This window comes from Capricornis sumatraensis, chromosome 15, assembly GCF_032405125.1.
Source record: "Capricornis sumatraensis isolate serow.1 chromosome 15, serow.2, whole genome shotgun sequence".
Lineage (NCBI taxonomy): Eukaryota > Metazoa > Chordata > Mammalia > Artiodactyla > Bovidae > Capricornis > Capricornis sumatraensis.
In genome coordinates this window covers 45930197-45946823 of record NC_091083.1, presented here as the reverse complement: position 1 = coordinate 45946823, position 16627 = coordinate 45930197, and the positions used below count along the sequence as shown (strand labels likewise).

Genomic DNA, 16627 nt, shown 5'->3' with positions numbered 1-16627 from the left:
GGACACAGGCAGACAGCATCAGTGGTCAGTGCGCTGGGTCATGGCAGAGCTCCATGGGTGGGACTGAGGGACTGTGGCAGCGTCAGTTAGGAAGCAAAGCTGAAGCCGGGACCAGGGAGTCACTGTGGGGTGGAGCCGACCGGATCGCTGCGCCTCCTGTCCAAGGAAGGTCCCAGGGAGACCGGGGGAGGGGTGGTGTGCAGGCTCTGGAATGAATGTAGGGAGCTTGGGGGAGCACAGGTCTTTTTGTTTACTTTTTATGTTATACTGGGGTATGGTTGATTTAAAGGTTTTCAAAATTTCTGATTTTAGGGGTAGGCTAGGTTTTAAGTGAGCTGGATGTGGGGCCAACTTAGGACGTCCATGCAAAAATGTACAGCCAGCAGCAGCAGGTCAGGGCTGGAGGGACTCATTGGTCAGGGACAGTGGGATGAGAGTGGGTGAGACGCGGCTGTGCAGGATGGAGCAGGGACAGAAGCTCGTACAGGTCAGGGCCTGATGGGGACAGGAAAGGAAAGAGAGAGAGCATGGCCCAGAAGCAGGTTGTTGGAGGTGACAGGAAACCGGCTTCTGGAAGGCGGGAGTGGTTGCTCATTGAACTGAAAGCATCAGGAATAGGAGGGCCGAAGGACATCACCTGAATTGGCAGTTAGGTCCCTGTGAACTAGAGCAGCAGCTGGAAGCTGGTGGCAGAGACCGGCAGGGCCAATGAGCCGGGGACCAAGGGCAGGTCTGGATGAGAAAGGATGCTTGAGACTGAGGATGGTCAGAAGGGCTGCACTGCGGAAGAGCCAGGGAAGGACAAGATTGGCTAGGAAGAGTGCTGAGTACAGCATCCTGGACGCAGTCAGTGCTCAAGGCCACGGGAGTCATCCCCCACTCACTGACGATATCAAGATCACATGAGCCAGGGCTGTTCTGAGCCCTGTAGATACAGTGCGTGAGCAAGAGACACAGAAACCCCAGCCGAGGAGCTTACCTTCTAGCTGGGGAGACAGAGAGTGGACAAAAGAAACAACTCAAGTTGTGTGGTGTATTCCTTAGTGGTCAGTGCTAAGGAGAAAGCATAAACTAAGGGAAGAAGATATAACGTTGAAGGAAGGAAAGGATGTTTAGATCATGTGGCCAGGGAAGGGCCCCATTCAGTGAAGACCCAAAGGAAGTGAGAAAATTGGGAAGTGAAGGAATAATGCTAATGATCACCACACCTGTACTCGCATTCTCAGTACGTCACTGTTGCAGGAACAGGTGTAATTGGATCATCACCACTGTCTTTGCCAGTGAATGGTATCGTCATCACTGTCCTCTCTGGCTCCCCAGTGGTTTTGGCAGCAAGTCTGACAGCCCGGGTCCAGCTACAAGAGCCTCTCAGGTGGAGAGCCGCACCCTGGGGAACCAAGTGCAACCCCACAGACGAGCGTCCCAGTGAGTGTGTACATCAGGTCCACAGCTCGGACGGGAAGGCACCTGCGGGCAGTCACTGCAGAGGAAAAGCTGCATCACGTGTGCACCGAGGAGAGATGGGCAGCACCCGGTGGGTCTTCCTGTCCCACCTGCAAGTAGGGGTCCTCCTCATAGGCCACCCTCAGACCCAGAGCAAGTGACACAGAGACACCTCCGGGGCAACAGGAAAGGTGCCAGCAGCCCGAGGAGGTACAGGTAGAGAGTGTGTGACTCAGAAGCCACAGTCGTGTTTCTGTTGTTATTGTGTTAGTCGCTCAGTCATGTCGGACTCTGTGACCCCACGGTGTATCCCGCCAGGTTCCTCTGTCCGTGGATTTCCCAGGCAGGAATGCTGGAGTGGGTTGCCATTTCCTTCTCCATGGGATCTTCCGCATCCAGGGATCAAAGCCATGTCTCCTGCATTGGAAGGCAGGTTCTTTACCACTGAGCCACCTGGGAAGCCCATCGTGTTTCTACCAGAGCATTTATCTGGCTGCTAGAGATAAACACCTGCCAGCACTGTCTGGGAATAGTGAAGAATTCGACATTCTTGCCACATCTGTTAAGTTCCCACCGGATTACTCTGAACAAGGGGACTGAGTTGCTTGTGATTAACACATACATTTTTCTTTAACAGATTGGCTGGGATTGATAATTATTCTTTGCATTAAAAAAAAAGAAAAGAATCCAAATGCTGGAGGACTCATCCTCTCTTTAAGTTGCTACAGAATTTCTTAAAGTTATGATGTCAAGTGTCTCGTTTATTGGAGAGTCACAAATCACTTTCCGTGGGCAGGTGGGATAGGACACTCGACCGGTGGCTTCAAGAACAGATACCATCCTTCAAATGAGGTTATGAAAAAGGTTTGAAAATATCTTCAATGTGTTTTTAGATGTATTTATTATCCAAAGTGAGCCAATACAGAATTGTTATTTAAAAAATAATAACCTCAGGATTAAAACATTATAGTTTAATGTTTTAATTAAACTTTAAATGTTTAATTAAATGCTTTAATGCACATTAAATGTTTTAATGTTTAACATTAAGAAGCAGAGTTTAAAAAAAAAAAAAGAAGCAGAGTTTAGAATACAGAAGCGTTTCCATTAACTGCTTGTAAACATCTATGTAAATAGATCCTTGCATTTCCTTCCTGGCTTTGAAACCAAAAGCTAAACCACTGTAATGACCAATGAAAAGCCTGTGAAAGAAAAAAGTAAACAGGCCAGTCATGTTTTGTGGCTCAAGGCAATGGCAAGTTGCTACATTCTAAATGTTATCATGGCCTTTCCACATGTGATTTATTATAAAACATCTCACACATAACAGCCTGCATACTATTTTCTTTTTTAAAATACTATTTTATTTTTTGGCTGTACCTCGAGGCACGTGGGGATCTTAGTTCCCCGACCAGGGACTGAACCTTGGCCCCTGCAGTGGAAGTGCAGTCTTAACCACTGAACCACCAGGGAAGTCCCCACCCTGTATTTTCAAGCTTCCCTAAGGATTCCAGACGCTGACTTCATCCTCATCATCGACTCCACTCGAAGGCAGAAAAAGTGAATCAGAGACTGGAAAGCGTCCGACTGTGCAATGGGCTGTCATCAAGCCAGGAAGCCAGCCGCCTCATCCTGGGGTGGGGGCGGTCCTCCACCGGAGGGGGTCCTCCACCTGAGGGGGCATGCAGAAAACACCGGCTCCTGGCCTGTTTCACTGCACCTGCTGGCAACTGAAGCAGCACACACGCATTCCCATGGATTCACTGTCTACCTCTGGAAACGCCCTCAGCCATCGTGCTGTGGTTGAAGCACTGAAGGACGTCGGGGCTCCGTGTAAGGTGCTGAGCCAGGGCGCCAGTGACGTCTGGAGAGTCCTGGAGCCCGGAGCACAGGAGGAACTGGACACAGGCCGCATGCTGCCCCGCGCAGGCCAGGTGCAGGGCTGGGTGGGGACAGAGGACCCAGCTCAGGGCATCACCCACCGCAGTACAGACAGGGGAGCCAGGTGCCCCTGATAGAGATTCTGGTTCCTTCAGCTGCACAGATTTCATAGTTCCATATTCATGCCTATGACGTTGTCTATTCTGGATCTAAACATTTTTCCTTTTAACTTGATTTGGTCAGAAATGGTTTTAAAAGTCATAGAACCAATTGGGGAGGATTTGAGACTTGTCTAAAACACAGAAGTTAGTTAATGAGTCATGTCTGACTCTTTATCAATCCCACAAACTGTAGCCCGTCAGGCTCTTCTGTCCATGGGATTCTCCAGGCAAGAATATTGGAATGGGGTGCCATATCCTTCTCCAGGGGGATCTTCCCAACCCAGGGATCAAACCTGGTCCTCCCACATTGCAGGCAGATTTTTTTACCATGTGAGCCACCAGGGAAGCCCAGGTGGCTTAGTGGTAAATAATCCGCCTGACAATGCAAGAGCCGTGAGAGACCCAGGTTTGATCCCTGGGTCAGGAAGATCCCCTCGAGGAGGACATGGCACCCCACTCCAGTATTCTTGCCTGGAGAATCCCATGGCCAGAGGAGCCTGGCTTGTGCTACAGTCTGCTGCTGCTGCTAAGTCACTTCAGTCGTGTCCGACTCTGTGCGACCCCATGGACTGCGGCCTACCAGGCTCCTCCGTCCATGGGAGTTTCCAGGCAAGAGTACTGGAGAAGGGTGCCATTGCCCTCTCCGTGGGCTACAGTCTAGGGGGTCACAAAGAGTCGGATATGACCGACACGCACACAGCAAATTAATGAGAACCAGGAGATTTTAAATGGTACAGAAGGCGTTTTCAAAGTTTTGTGAATTCACTGTGTAAGTTAAAAATATCACTATGAGTAAGAAAGATGTAACGGAAAGAAAAACTGCTGACACACCTTCCCACTCTGGTTAGAAACTGGCACTGAGGCTTTGCGGTCTGCTTCCTGGGGGCTGGAAGAGCCCGGGTCCCGCTCCCCTGCTGTCAGGAGAAAGCTTGTGTCCCTGGACTCAGTGGCCTCCATCTGCAACCCTGGACTGAGGGGCAGGTTACCTGTGAGCCTTGAAGCATCACAGGTCCCACTAAACCCTGGCAAGATGGTCACTGGTGCACAGAATGCTACTGAGAAAGTTTATTCCAAAGCCCAAGACTAAGGGGTTAGCTCTAAAAATATCTGAGCCTCAAATCTAAAAAAATTACAGTGACTAAGGTTTTAAAATACACTCCAAGAGAGACGGCCTATGAAGAATCCCCGTGACATCCCGGGGGCTGGTGTGATCACGGATTAACACAGAAAGTGCTCTGACACAGGGAACTCTGCTCAGTGTTGTGTGCCAGCCTGGATGGGAGCGGGGGTTTGGGGGAGAATGGATACATGTGTATGTATGGCTGAGTCCCTTCGCTGTTCACTGAAACCATCACAACACTGTTAATCGGCTACACCCCGAGACAAAACAGAAAGTTAAAAAAACTTGCTTGGATGTCACATATGTTAAGTGGTGTAAACTACTATGAACACAGTAATACTAGAGGCAGTAAAGTATTATTGCTGCCATGGTAACAGCAATAGTTCTAAAGCTTTGCAAGTGGATATGTTATTTGAATTAAAAGGTACTGAGCTATTAGAGAAATAATATTAAGACTAATTTTTCAAACATAAAAGTTCATTGTTAATTTTGTTAGGTGGTGGTGGTTTTGCTCAGTTGTGACCAACTCTTGTGATCCCATGGACTGTAGCCTGCCAGGCTCCTCTATCCATGGGATTCTCCACGCAAGAAGACTGGAGTGGGTTACCATTTCCTTCTCCAGAGGATCTTCCTGACCCAGGAATTGAACCTGGGTCTCCTGCATTGAGGCAGATTCTTTACCAACTGAGCTGAAGAATAATATCTTAAGACTAGTTTTTCTAACATAAAAGTTCACTGTTAATTTTGTTTATATTCATCTTACTAACAATTTTCAAAGTCCATGTAAAATGAGATCATACCTGATCGATTCCTTTCGTCCTTGGAGTTGATGTCAGCACCCAAGGATAAGAGCGTCTGGACTGTGCTCACGTGACCTTCCTGAGTGTTGAAACAAACATGTTACCACTGCAGTGATGACAAAAGCAAGCCTTAGACACAAACTCTACTGCATATCAGGTGCTTTTTCTAAAGTTGTTGTTCAGTTGCTCAGTTCAGTTCAGTTGCTCAGTCGTGTCCGACTCTTTGCAACCCCATGAATCGCAGCACGCCACGCCTCCCTGTCCATCACCATCTCCCGGAATTCACTCAAACTCATGTCCATCGAGTTGGTGATGCCATCCAGCCATCTCACCCTCTGTCGTCTCCTTTTTCTCCTGCCCCCAATCCCTCCCAGCATCAGAGTCTTTTCCAATGAGCTCAGTCGTGTCCAGCACTTTGCGACCCATGGACTGCATCATGCCAGGATTCCCTGTCCTTCACTATCTCCATGAGTTTGTTCAAACTCATGTCCACTGAGTCAGTGATGCCATCCAACCATCTCATCTTCTGTTGCCCCCTTCTCCTCCTGCCTTCAATCTTTCCCAGCATCAGGCTGTTTTCCAATGAGTCAGTTCTTCACATCAGGTGGCCAAAGTACTGGAGCTTCAGCTTCAGCATCAGTCCTTCCAACGAATATTCAGGGTTGATTTCCTTCAGGATTGACTGGTTGGATCTCCTTGCTGTTCGATGGACTCTCAAGAGTCTTCTCCAGCACCACAATATGAGAGCATCAAAAGCACTTAACTAAAGTACTTAACTGCTAAACTGAATTTTGGTGTCTAAAGGAAGGCTCATCACATTACTATCAAAATCCAGTATAAACCATTAAATAAAGATGCAGGTGATGTTTAGTTATTAGAAGAGAGACGATCAACTTTGTAGCCAAATTATTGACCACTATCGTTGGGTTTCTGGGGAAGGAAATGGCAACCCACTCCAGGCTTCCTGCCTGGAGAATCCCATGAACAGAGGATCCTGGTGGGCTACCGTCCAGGGGGTCACACAAGAATCTGGCATGACAGCACACACGCAATGGTGCACGGCTGGGTTTCATCTCAATGTAAGGAGTTCAAATCTTGTGATTTTCTTAGAAGACACAACTCTAAATCATCCAAGCAAACACGCTCTTTGCTAACCCCTTAGGGAGAAAATAGACTGGAACACAATGAAACCTTTCAGGACAGGATTCTTATCACAGCTGGCATCGTCTTTTGTGAAGCAACTGACACGCCTTACATCCAGCCAGTCAGCCCATCAGTACCTGCTGAGGTGGAAAGCGAGGCTGCAGGTTCAATCTTCCCACTTGCTTTGGTCCCCTTGTGGCCCCAGACCACACACTCAGCCCACCCTCAACTATATACCCGTGTTGTGAAAGGGGAACATAGGTAGGAGAGTGCAGGTCCCCAGAAGAACATCTATTCCTGTTGCTAGAAAACAACGAAAGGCAGGCAGCCAATAATGCTAAAGGTTATACAAAACACGCGCATCTTGTGAAACAGGAGGGTGTAAGCCAACTACTTTCCTAGCAAAAAGTTCTGGACTCCTTTAATTCTTCATGCATCAGCTGTTGTGGTTGTTTAGTCGTTGTCTGACTCTATGTGACCCTATGGACTGTAGCCCGCAGGCTCCTCTGTCCATGAGGATTCTCCAGGCAAAAATACTGGAGTAGGTAGTGTCAACTACAAACTGGCACTTACCAAGAGCACTGACAATGAGTGAACAAAAAGGCATTTGCCATGGCTTCTATGGAGATTGAACCCCATGCTGCTATAGCTGTTGACCTTCAAAAACCCCTGAGGGAGTTCAGGCCAGTGGGAGGCGCTCTGTGCTCCAGGGAATCTGGGGGGACAGGTCTTTCTACATGGATGTTTTTAGGAACAGATTTTATGATCTCAATACTTGCATCTCCTCATATCTATAGAGAAGCACTAAGTCCCTTCATGGTGACATCAGATCCTCATGACTAACAAAAAAACCTTTTGAAAAATGAGTATTTTATGGTATGGAACGCCTCCTTCACCCAAACCTTACATATATATTGGCCTTCCCCCACTGCAGCTCTTGAGCAGTCTCTCAGAGCTATCTGAGATGCTGCCTCACGGGCTGCAGTCCTCATTTTGGCCCCAGTAAAACTTAACTTGCAACTCTCAAGTTGTACATCTTTTTCAGTCGACAGTAGCCATTTTCTTTCCCAGGGAATCTTCCCGACCCAGGGACTGAACTTGCATCTCCTCTGTTGGCAGGTGGGTTCTTTACCACTGAGTTGCCAGGGAAGCCCTTCATGTATCAGTCAGAGAGCCCAGTAAATGCAATTCCTTTGTCTTAGCTAAAGAAATCTTCTGAAATCCAGTAAAAGGATAAAGAGCTAGGAATTTCATACGATGGATTTTTATGGCTTCAAATAACGTTATTCCTGAAAACAAAATGGGTAAGAGGGAACACCCAGCGCAGGCATTACACGGAGTAAAGGGCTTTTCTTTTTCACCCAGAAACAAATAGAGGCAGGTTTCTATGTAAAGGGACCCAGGGCTTCAGAATCAGGACCATTTGAAGAGTATGTTATGGGCAATTTTTTTCTTCCAAAGAGATGAAGCAGAAGAACCAGGACTACAGGTTACTCATCAACAGGGTTAGGCAAGCCCTTATGGAGCTGGAACACCGTTCTGGAAAGAAACAAACCTTAGCTGCGAAGTGAAGTGCCGTGAGATGGGTAGATCCTGCTCTTGCATCAATGTCGACGCCAAGCTCCGAGACCAGGAATCGGATGGCTTCATCCTGCCCAGTGACTGCTGCCTGGTGGATGGCCTGGGCCCCCAGTGAGTCCTCAGCGGACACGCAAGCCTAGGAGGTGAGGACGGACATGAGCAAAAGGAGCACAGACACTTGGCTCCACAGACCTTTTGATGTTTTGGCAAAACTCTGCCGTCTACATATGTTTTTCTGGGTAGATCATACAGAGCTTTTATCGGATTCTCAAAGGATGCTCTAACCAAAGAAGTGCTTAAGATTCAAAGCTAAGGTGCCAAGAAAAGTATAGTCACTAGGGAGAGTCTGTTGTTATTATTACTGTGAAACAGTTGCTGTTTATTGAAGACATTTTGCTAACTGCTTTCTGTACATCTATTTAATCCTTACCGTAACCCTGTGAAAAAGTGAAACTTGTCTGTTTTACATATGATGCTTAAAGAGGTAAAGGGGGCCTACGGTGGGGAAGGTGGTGGAGTTCTGAGTTCTGAACCCACCATCCGAATCACCATGCTTCCTGTTTATCCCCTGGGCTAAAACTTGTAGAAATAACCGTAGGGACGGAACCAAACCGTTTCTCTACCTTGTGCTTTTTGAGGAGCAGCCTGGCCACATCCGTGTGGCCACACTGAACGGCATCCATGAAGGGCGTGAGGCCACACCTGTCTCTGCAGTCCGGTTCGTACTGGCACCTGGAGCCCAGACCCAAAGCAACAGCTGAGTACAGTCACCACTTCAAACCCTACAGCGCTGACTCTGGCCCACCTGCCTTACAGAGCATCCGTGAGGACCTGATGTGCTGGCCCTATGTCCCCGCCTTAGCGTCTGGGGAGCACGTTGGTGTCGAGCAAACCTGCTCCTCTCCCAACTTCCCATCCCATTTTAGGGACTGTCATCTCCCCAGCTTCTCCTGCAGAGCTTTATAGTCACCCCTTATCGCTCACAAAACTTCTCAATTCTCCATCCAGCATGTGAAACAAATTAGTATCCCTCTTTCCAGCTTCATCTTCACCCCTTAAGACAGCCTCCTACCTGTTTTTCTCTCTTTAGTTCCGCCCAGCCGTTTTGTTCTTACCACCAACAAAGTAATCTTTTCACCACATATTTAGGTTATGGCCACTCCTGGTTCAAGCCTTTAACTGCTTCCCAACCACAAAGGACAAAGTCTACAAAGCTCAGTATGACCTCATAGGTCAGGACTACGTGGAACCTACTTACTTCTCCAGGTTCCTTGGGCCTCTCCTCCCTGTGCTTAAGGAGACCCCCTTCAGCCCGGTCCCACAGCCTATCTGTCCTCCCTCCATTCCTCCCTCTTCTTCTGTCTCTACTTTCTTCATGGTCCTACTTCTCTCTCCTTCTTGGCCCCACTGCCTTCTTCCATTCCTACTTCTCTGCTCCCACCTTTTCTGCGATCCTTCTTCTTGGCCCCACCTCCTACCTGTCCCACCTTCTTCCATTCCTACCTTCTCCTGTGTTCCTATCTTCGTGGCCCTTCCTGTTTCCCTTTTTTCTCAGCCCCACCTCCTAGCTGTCCCATCTTCTTCTGTTCTCACCTTCTTCGTGGTCCTACCTGTTTCCCCTTCTTTGGGCCCCACCTCCTACCCGTCCCACCTTCTTCCATTCCTACCTTCTCCTTTGTTCCTATCTTCTTTGTGGTCCTACCCATCTCCCCTTTTTCTCAGCTCCACCTCCTACCTGTCCCATCTTCTTCTGTTCCTACCTTCAACAATCCTGCCTGTCCCACCTCCTTCTGCTCCTCTAGCTACTGGCTCTTTGCTGCCTTTGCACTTGCTGGACACTCTGCCTGGAACATCCCAGCGCCATTCTTCACCTTGCCACCTCCAAGGCATCCTTCGCATTGCAGCTTCAAGGAGACCTCACAGAGCCGTTTTCCCCACAGATCTATAGGGACGACCCGTGCTCCTGCACAGAACTGAGGGCTTTCCCTTCACAATATTATCACAACTTGTAATTTTATGATATTTCTGTGATGGTGTTTCTATACTCAGCTTCTACACTAGCCTGCAGGTGGTCAGGGAAAGGACTGTGTTTACTGCTTATTGCCTGGTGCCTAACACATAGGAGGCACTCAGAAAGTGATGGTTGAATGAAGGCGCATTAATGACTGCAGACGACACGTATGTCCCAACGTGCAGCAGGTGAGCCCTACACAGCGACGCTGTCAGGGCGCTGCATTCTGCTTCCTCTTCTTCACTCACCATCTCCTGGGTAACTCTTTCATCCTCTGGGTTGAATTGTCACTTCTAAGCCAGTGAGGCCCACTCCTGTATCTCGGCCACACCTATCCTCTGGGCCTAGATCTGTGTCTAACTGCTCAGTAGACAACTCTTCCTGGGTGTCTCACAGGTACATGTAACTCAATGTGTCCAAAACCGACGTGAAAGCGAGTGAATGAATATTTCTTGGGTGAACAGATAAAGGGATAAATTCTTCCCAGGTTTGTTAGCTGTTTTTGTTTCATCTGCTTATGTCCTGTCTTCATTTCTCTTTTGGTACCTTAGATTCTTTCTGAACAATCTGTCTGAGCTCTTTAGGTGGCAACTCTTTATGATACTGTCAGAATTAACAGATATTGTCCTCAATTTGCTGTTTTGTTCTTACCTCTGAAGAAGCACCTCTACTGCCTCTAAACAGCCATGCATTGCTGGGAGGAGAGAGTTGAGAATGAGAGCTTTTTAGTGCAAAATTAGAATGCCTCTTCCCTCTTGGCACCTCTCTCTGCCCTGTCCCTGTAGCTGTGGGAGTATTGGGTTAGGCTTGCTGCCACCGCCCCAGAAAAGGACAGATTCAGCTGGAGGAGTGGGGAAGGGTCCTATTTTCACCTAATGGGTACAAGGCCCCTACTTTATCATCCTGTCTTTATGAGACTTTCATGGCAAAATTTTAACCCTAAACCTCCATCCTCATCCTCATGCTACAAATCCCTAGGGCCAGGCAGTTTTTGCCTGGGAAATGTAAAACATTGTAAGAGTAATCCATGACAAAATAACCAGGGATTTAATTCTGCTGCTAAAAATAACTATCCTCCGTAACAAAGATTTTTGACTCTCTGTTCTCCACTGTTTTGTGTGAATTACCGGGTGCTAACTGCTCCTTCACAAGAGCAGGAGAGCTCATCAAACAGTTTATGAGCAGGGAATTCCACTCATATGCAAAGTTTTTTTCTTTTTTTGGGGGGATGGGGGGCTGTGCTGCAAGGCATGTGGAATTTTAGCTGCCCAACCAGGTATTGAACCCATGCCCCTTGCAGTGGAAGCATGGAGTCTAAACCACTGGACCATCAGGGAAGCCCCTATGTCCAAAGTTTTAAAAGGATACCTTGGTTCCTAACTGCCCCTAGTGACCAGAACAACTGTGTGCCTACCTCCTCAATGATATGTCATGAGTCTTGATTTCCGAGAAGTCTAAAGGCCCTGTATTCAAGTTCAAGGTACTGCCCAGTAGGCTACCAATTATGGTCTAAACGTCTTTATTTGAATTACTGGGCTGCTTAATGCCCCTTTCGTTTTACACTGCTACACTTTCGCTTTTAACTAATTTAAGATAATCTACAAATACTTAGTCCAGAGTTAAGGATAGTTACTCCAAACAATCAAAAGAGTGGCCCAGAATTATATTCGACATTATCACTGGATGAGTCACAATCCACTGGGCTTTGGGATTTAATTATAAGCACCCTTGTGCTTCCGAGGTGGCGCTAGTGGTAAAGAGTCTGCCGGTCAATGCTGGAGGTGCAACAGACTCGGGTTCGATCCCTGGGTTGGGAAGATCCTCTGGAGGAGGAAATGGCAACCCACTCCAGTACTCTTGCTTGGAGAATCCCATAGACAGGGGAGCCTGGCTACAGTTGATGGGGTCCCAGAGAGTCAGACATGACTGAGCAGACTCTCACTCATGTTTATTTAAATGGATAGCACCGTGGCAGGTGTTGCTGAAGATATAGAGGGAACAGTCTCCTTTCCTTCTGCTTTTAATAATAATAATAATAATCATAATGACGTGAAAACAGCAGCTGTCCTGAGTTCACTGTGTGTGGAGCGCTGTGCTGAGGGACATGCATGCACCTTAATCCCCGTGACCCTGTGATACGGGCTTTGTTGCTGCCATTCTTCTGTGGCTAAGGAAACCTGCTTGAGAGATTAATTTCCTTGCCCAAGGTCAGAGACATAGTAAGGAACAGAAGCAGCCCACCATCTAACTTGTGGATGGCAATGGCAAGCCACTCCAGTGTTCTTGCCTGGAGAATTCCATGGACAGAGGAGGACTACTACTGGTAGGCTACAGTCCCTGGGGATTGTAAGAGTTGGCCACAACTTAGTGACTAAACCGCCACCACCACCAACATCTAACTAACTGGGGAGGAGAAGACAGACAGAAGTGAAAAGTCACCTAAAACAAGAAAGAAGCACAAGCTGAGGGCCAAGTGACATTGGCTTTGTAAACTGTTTGCTAAAACACTCCAAAGCAGCTTGTGTTCCCTACCCCCTACTTCCCCTGTAGCACCCCCACCGTGGGGGGCATCCCGCAGGTCTGGACCACACCTGCCGTGTGCAGCGGGGTCCTCCCAATCTTGCTGTCTGTCTTCCAGACAGAGGGGCAAACTGCAAGCAGGTACTGGAGGATCAGAGGGTCGCCCTCGCGGCTGGCGATGTGAAAACTGTTCCAGCCGTCTTTGTTCTTCAGGAGTGGATTGGCGCCGTGCTCCACGAGATCCCGGATCACCTCGAGGTTTCTCCTCGTGCAGGCCATCATCAGAGGAGTCCTAAGGCCGATGGGACAAGCTGTCAGGTGGAACAGCAGCTGAGACTCTGGAAGCCCAGGACCAGGGCTTCAGAAAAACCCACACCCATGGCAGAGACGGAAGACCTGGAGGACTCAGGGGGGTCTGGGAAGCAGGCAAACAGCTTTGGCTGGCAACTTTCCTGCCTGCCGTGAGGAAGCTGGGAGAAATAACCAGGGAAAAACAACTCTGATATGGGTGCCCCTATAAGTGGGAAACACAGAAGAGGCAAAGGTGCTTCTGAACTAGTTTTTCGTATAGCATTGAACTGGAACAGAACCCACCAAAGTTACGGTTTGTGCTGACTATCTGCAAAAGAGGCACTGTGCTAGACCATCCCATTCACTTCAATCAGTAACCCTTTATTAAACTGTGGGGAAACAACTTTAAAAAGAGCATTTGATGGAGAAGGAAATGGCAGGATTTTTGCTTAGAGAATCTCATGGACAGAGGAGCCTGGGGGGCTACAGTCCATGGTGTTGCAGAGTCAGACAAGACTGAGAGACTGAGTATGCACACACAAGCAGGGCCAAATAAATATCTTAAAAATAAATAAATAAAAGAAAAAAGGAGCAGCTGACACAGCGCCTTGCTAAAAGGAGCCCACACTGGTAGAGCAGGTACAACAGTGGTCCATTACGGTGAGTTCCTGACCTGATGTGCGTCCACAACTGAGGAGACTGAACCACATCACCGTCAACTACTCCTCCCACCAAAGTGATTCAGTGCTTCTGCTTCTCAGCTGCTCCTGCGTGTGCGCATGCTCAGTCAGTCATGTCCAACTCGTAGCCCACCAGGCTCCTCTGACTGTGGGATCTCCCGGGCAAGAATACTGGAGCGGGTTGCCATGTCTTCCTCCGGGGGATCTTCCCGACCAGGGATCGAACCCGTGTCTCCTGCATTGTCTGGATTGGCAGGGTATTCCCTGAGTGACCTGGGAACCCTCTCAAGCCCACGACCCCTGGAAAGCAGGGTAGACCCTGGTTACCTCCTATCCCCAGGGTCTGGCCCAGCCTGAGGTCAACACAACTAGATGGGTCTCAGTCAGGATTTGTCCTGAAACTGCCTTAGTATTACTTCATCATCGACAATCTTGTTTTCATTTTTTTAATTTTTTATTTTGTATTGGGGTACAGCTGATTAACAATGTTGTGATAGTTTTAGGTGAACAGGGAAGAGACTCAGCCATACATATACATGGACCCAATCTTCCCCAAACCCCCGCTCCCATCCAGGCTGCCACATAACATAGAGCAAAGTTCCCTGTGCTATACAGTATGTCCTTATTGGGACAGCTAGGGCATTTGAGATGGTCATGTACACACTGCTATATTTAAAATGTTTCAGTTTTTCATTTCTGGTAATGTAGTAATGAGAGTGAATGAAAAATCAAGAGGGAGAAACTTGGATGAATGAAGGCTGGAATCTTAAAGAAGGGGCTTTGTAGAGGGAAGGACTCCAGGGAAGAAGGGACTTGCGAAAGCCAGGAAGGTGAGAACAGTCAAAAATGTCTCTCTGTAACTGCACTTCCTGAGCCCACAGTCAAATGAAACTTGCCCTTGTGATAGTTGTCTGGGGAGGCTGTTTCTTTATCCACAGTTCAGTTCAGTTCAGAGATCTCTAGTCTTTCCCATTCTATCATTTTCTTCTATTTCTTTACATTGATCACTGAGGAAGGCTTTCTTATCTCTCCTTGCTATTCTTTATCCACAGAACTGTTTTAAAAGAGGTAATATGCCTCCATTATCTTTAGACCAACTTACTAGCAGCAGAAGAAAATGTCTTGTGCTTAGTCACAGCCAAAGCGCAAACCTCGAAACATAAGGAGGCCTATTCCCCCATGCCAGTGGGCAAGATTTATTTTATTAAGCTATATGGCTGTCTGATGCAATTCTTTTTTATATAAGATCAGGGTTTCCTTGTGGATTCATTCAGGAACTTCATTATGTTATGAACCTTCAGGTGTTCAAACCTCTAAGCAAGTGGACAGACATAGTGAGGACTGAAAACCATGTGGATCTATTAACAGAATGCAATTGCTTTGTGTGATGGTTACAGGTGTGGTGTTGCAGAACTCTTGACAGTCCCTTGGACTGCAAGAAGATCAAACCAGTCAATCCTAAAGGAAATCAGTCCTGAATATTCATTGGAAGGACTGATGCTGAAGCTGAAACTCCAATACTTTGGCCACCTGATGTGAAGAACTGACTCATTGGAAAAGACCCTGATGCTGGAAAAGACTGAAGGCAGGAGGAGAAGGGGACGACAGAGGATGAGATGGTTGGATGGCATCACCAACTCAATGGGTGTGAGTTTGAGCAAGCTCTGGGAGTTGGTGACGGACAGGGAAGCCTGGTGTGTGGCAGTCCGTGGGGTCCCAAAGAGTCAGACATGACTGAGGGACTGAACCGAACTGATGGACTAAAGGTGAGCACTGTGCCTGTGGAGGTGATCATGTGATAAACCACACAGAGCAACCCACATACTTACCTGTGCTCACCCGTATAACTGTGAAATCTGAGTAAGTGTCCTGACTGTAGCAATGTCAGTTTCTTCTTTTTATTACTGTAAGATGTTAACTTTGGGGCAAGCCTGGGGGAAGGTGCATGGGACTTCCCACTTGTCTTTGGAAATTTCTGAGAAGCTATAACTAGGAATTTCAAAACGGAAAGTTAAAAAGTGTCATGGGTGCAGTAATCATTTAGCTAGATGTTTCCAGAGCATCCCGTCTGGGGCCCATGCAACACGTAGTACCTACAGGCAAGTCGTAGTTTGAGTCTATTCTATCTGAGCCTGCTCCTTACTGCTCTCTGCTCTATCACGGGAGGCAGTCTGGAACAGGAGGCTGCAACAGTTAACCTCACAAGGGCAGCAACGATGCTCTGCTCTGTAGGGGAAGGCTGACCGGCTACGGTGTGGAGGCCGACCAAGAGTGGGAATCTGCCATCAGCGGGGAGGGGTGGGGGCCCTCTACAAGGCCCACCACTTACCAGTCGGCCTTCTTCAGGCAGTCGACCGCGGCCCCCCGGCCCAGCAGGTACCGCACGCAGTCCCGATGCCCCATGGAGGCAGCCTCGTGCAGAGGCCGCTTGTAGTCCCGGTTGGCGGCTTCGATGTCCAGGTCCCAGGTCTCGACCAGATAGGCCAAGACGTCCCGGCGGCCGTGGCGGGCGGCGCAGTGCAGGAGGGTGTCCCCGGCCGGCCCCGCGCAGCCCGCGCCCCCCGCCGCCCGCAGCTCCCTGCGCAGGGTGCACAGCCGGCCGTCCTGCACCAGCCGGCACAGCCGCCGCGGGTCAGCGGGCCCGGCCATGGCCGCGGGCTCGGGCCCGCCGAGGACAGCCCGGGATCCTCTTCCGGGCCCGCCCCGCCTCCGCCGGGGCCAGCCTTCAAGATCCTCCCCCGGGACCCTCTGGCCCCTGGGGACCCTCTTCCGGATGCACCCAGCCCCCCAGACCCTCAGGTCTCTGGCTGACCACGCGCCCCGCAAGCCGCCGCGGACGCCGCCGCCCGCGCTGGTTTCATTTTGGGGCGAACCCTCTGGACTGCCGCCGAAGGCCGGGGTCACACACGGCTCCGGCCCCGCCTGGACGGGGTGGGACCCGCGCGTCCCCGCCCACGACCCCGCCCCCTACAGGCAACTCCGCCCACAACCTCGACCCC

At 49.1% G+C, this 16627-nt stretch overlaps 1 protein-coding gene across 2 annotated transcripts; it reads right to left on the bottom strand.

The window, feature by feature from the left end:
• Positions 1-2507: 2507 nt before the first annotated feature.
• Positions 2508-16277, bottom strand: ANKRD16 (ankyrin repeat domain 16). 2 transcript variants are annotated; one of them, XM_068987414.1, is made up of 7 exons: positions 15958-16277; positions 12729-12949; positions 10789-10831; positions 8750-8858; positions 8101-8262; positions 5403-5481; positions 2508-3112 (listed from the first exon to the last, which is right to left on the bottom strand). In XM_068987414.1, exons 1-7 carry the CDS (start codon positions 16275-16277, stop codon positions 3006-3008), a joined length of 1041 nt encoding a protein of 346 aa, XP_068843515.1. In that variant the 3' UTR covers positions 2508-3005. The 2 variants fall into 2 exon arrangements, with proteins under 2 accessions (XP_068843515.1, XP_068843513.1); XM_068987412.1 differs by having other exon boundaries at positions 3005-3382.
• Positions 16278-16627: the final 350 nt, after the last annotated feature.

Bases quoted from the DNA above. Each gene is read 5' to 3' on its own strand.
- ANKRD16 (XM_068987412.1), bottom strand. From the start codon at position 16,277: ATGGCCGGGCCCGCTGACCCGCGGCGGCTGTGCCGGCTGGTGCAGGAC. The intron at 12,950-15,957 runs GTAAGTGGTGGG...CATCGGCCTTAG, and splicing joins TGCCTGAAGAAGGCCGACTG to GACTCCTCTGATGATGGCCT. The intron at 3,383-5,402 runs GTATGATCTCAT...GTCCCCACCCAG, and splicing joins GGACGAAAGGAATCGATCAG to CCCTGCACCTGGCCTGCGCG.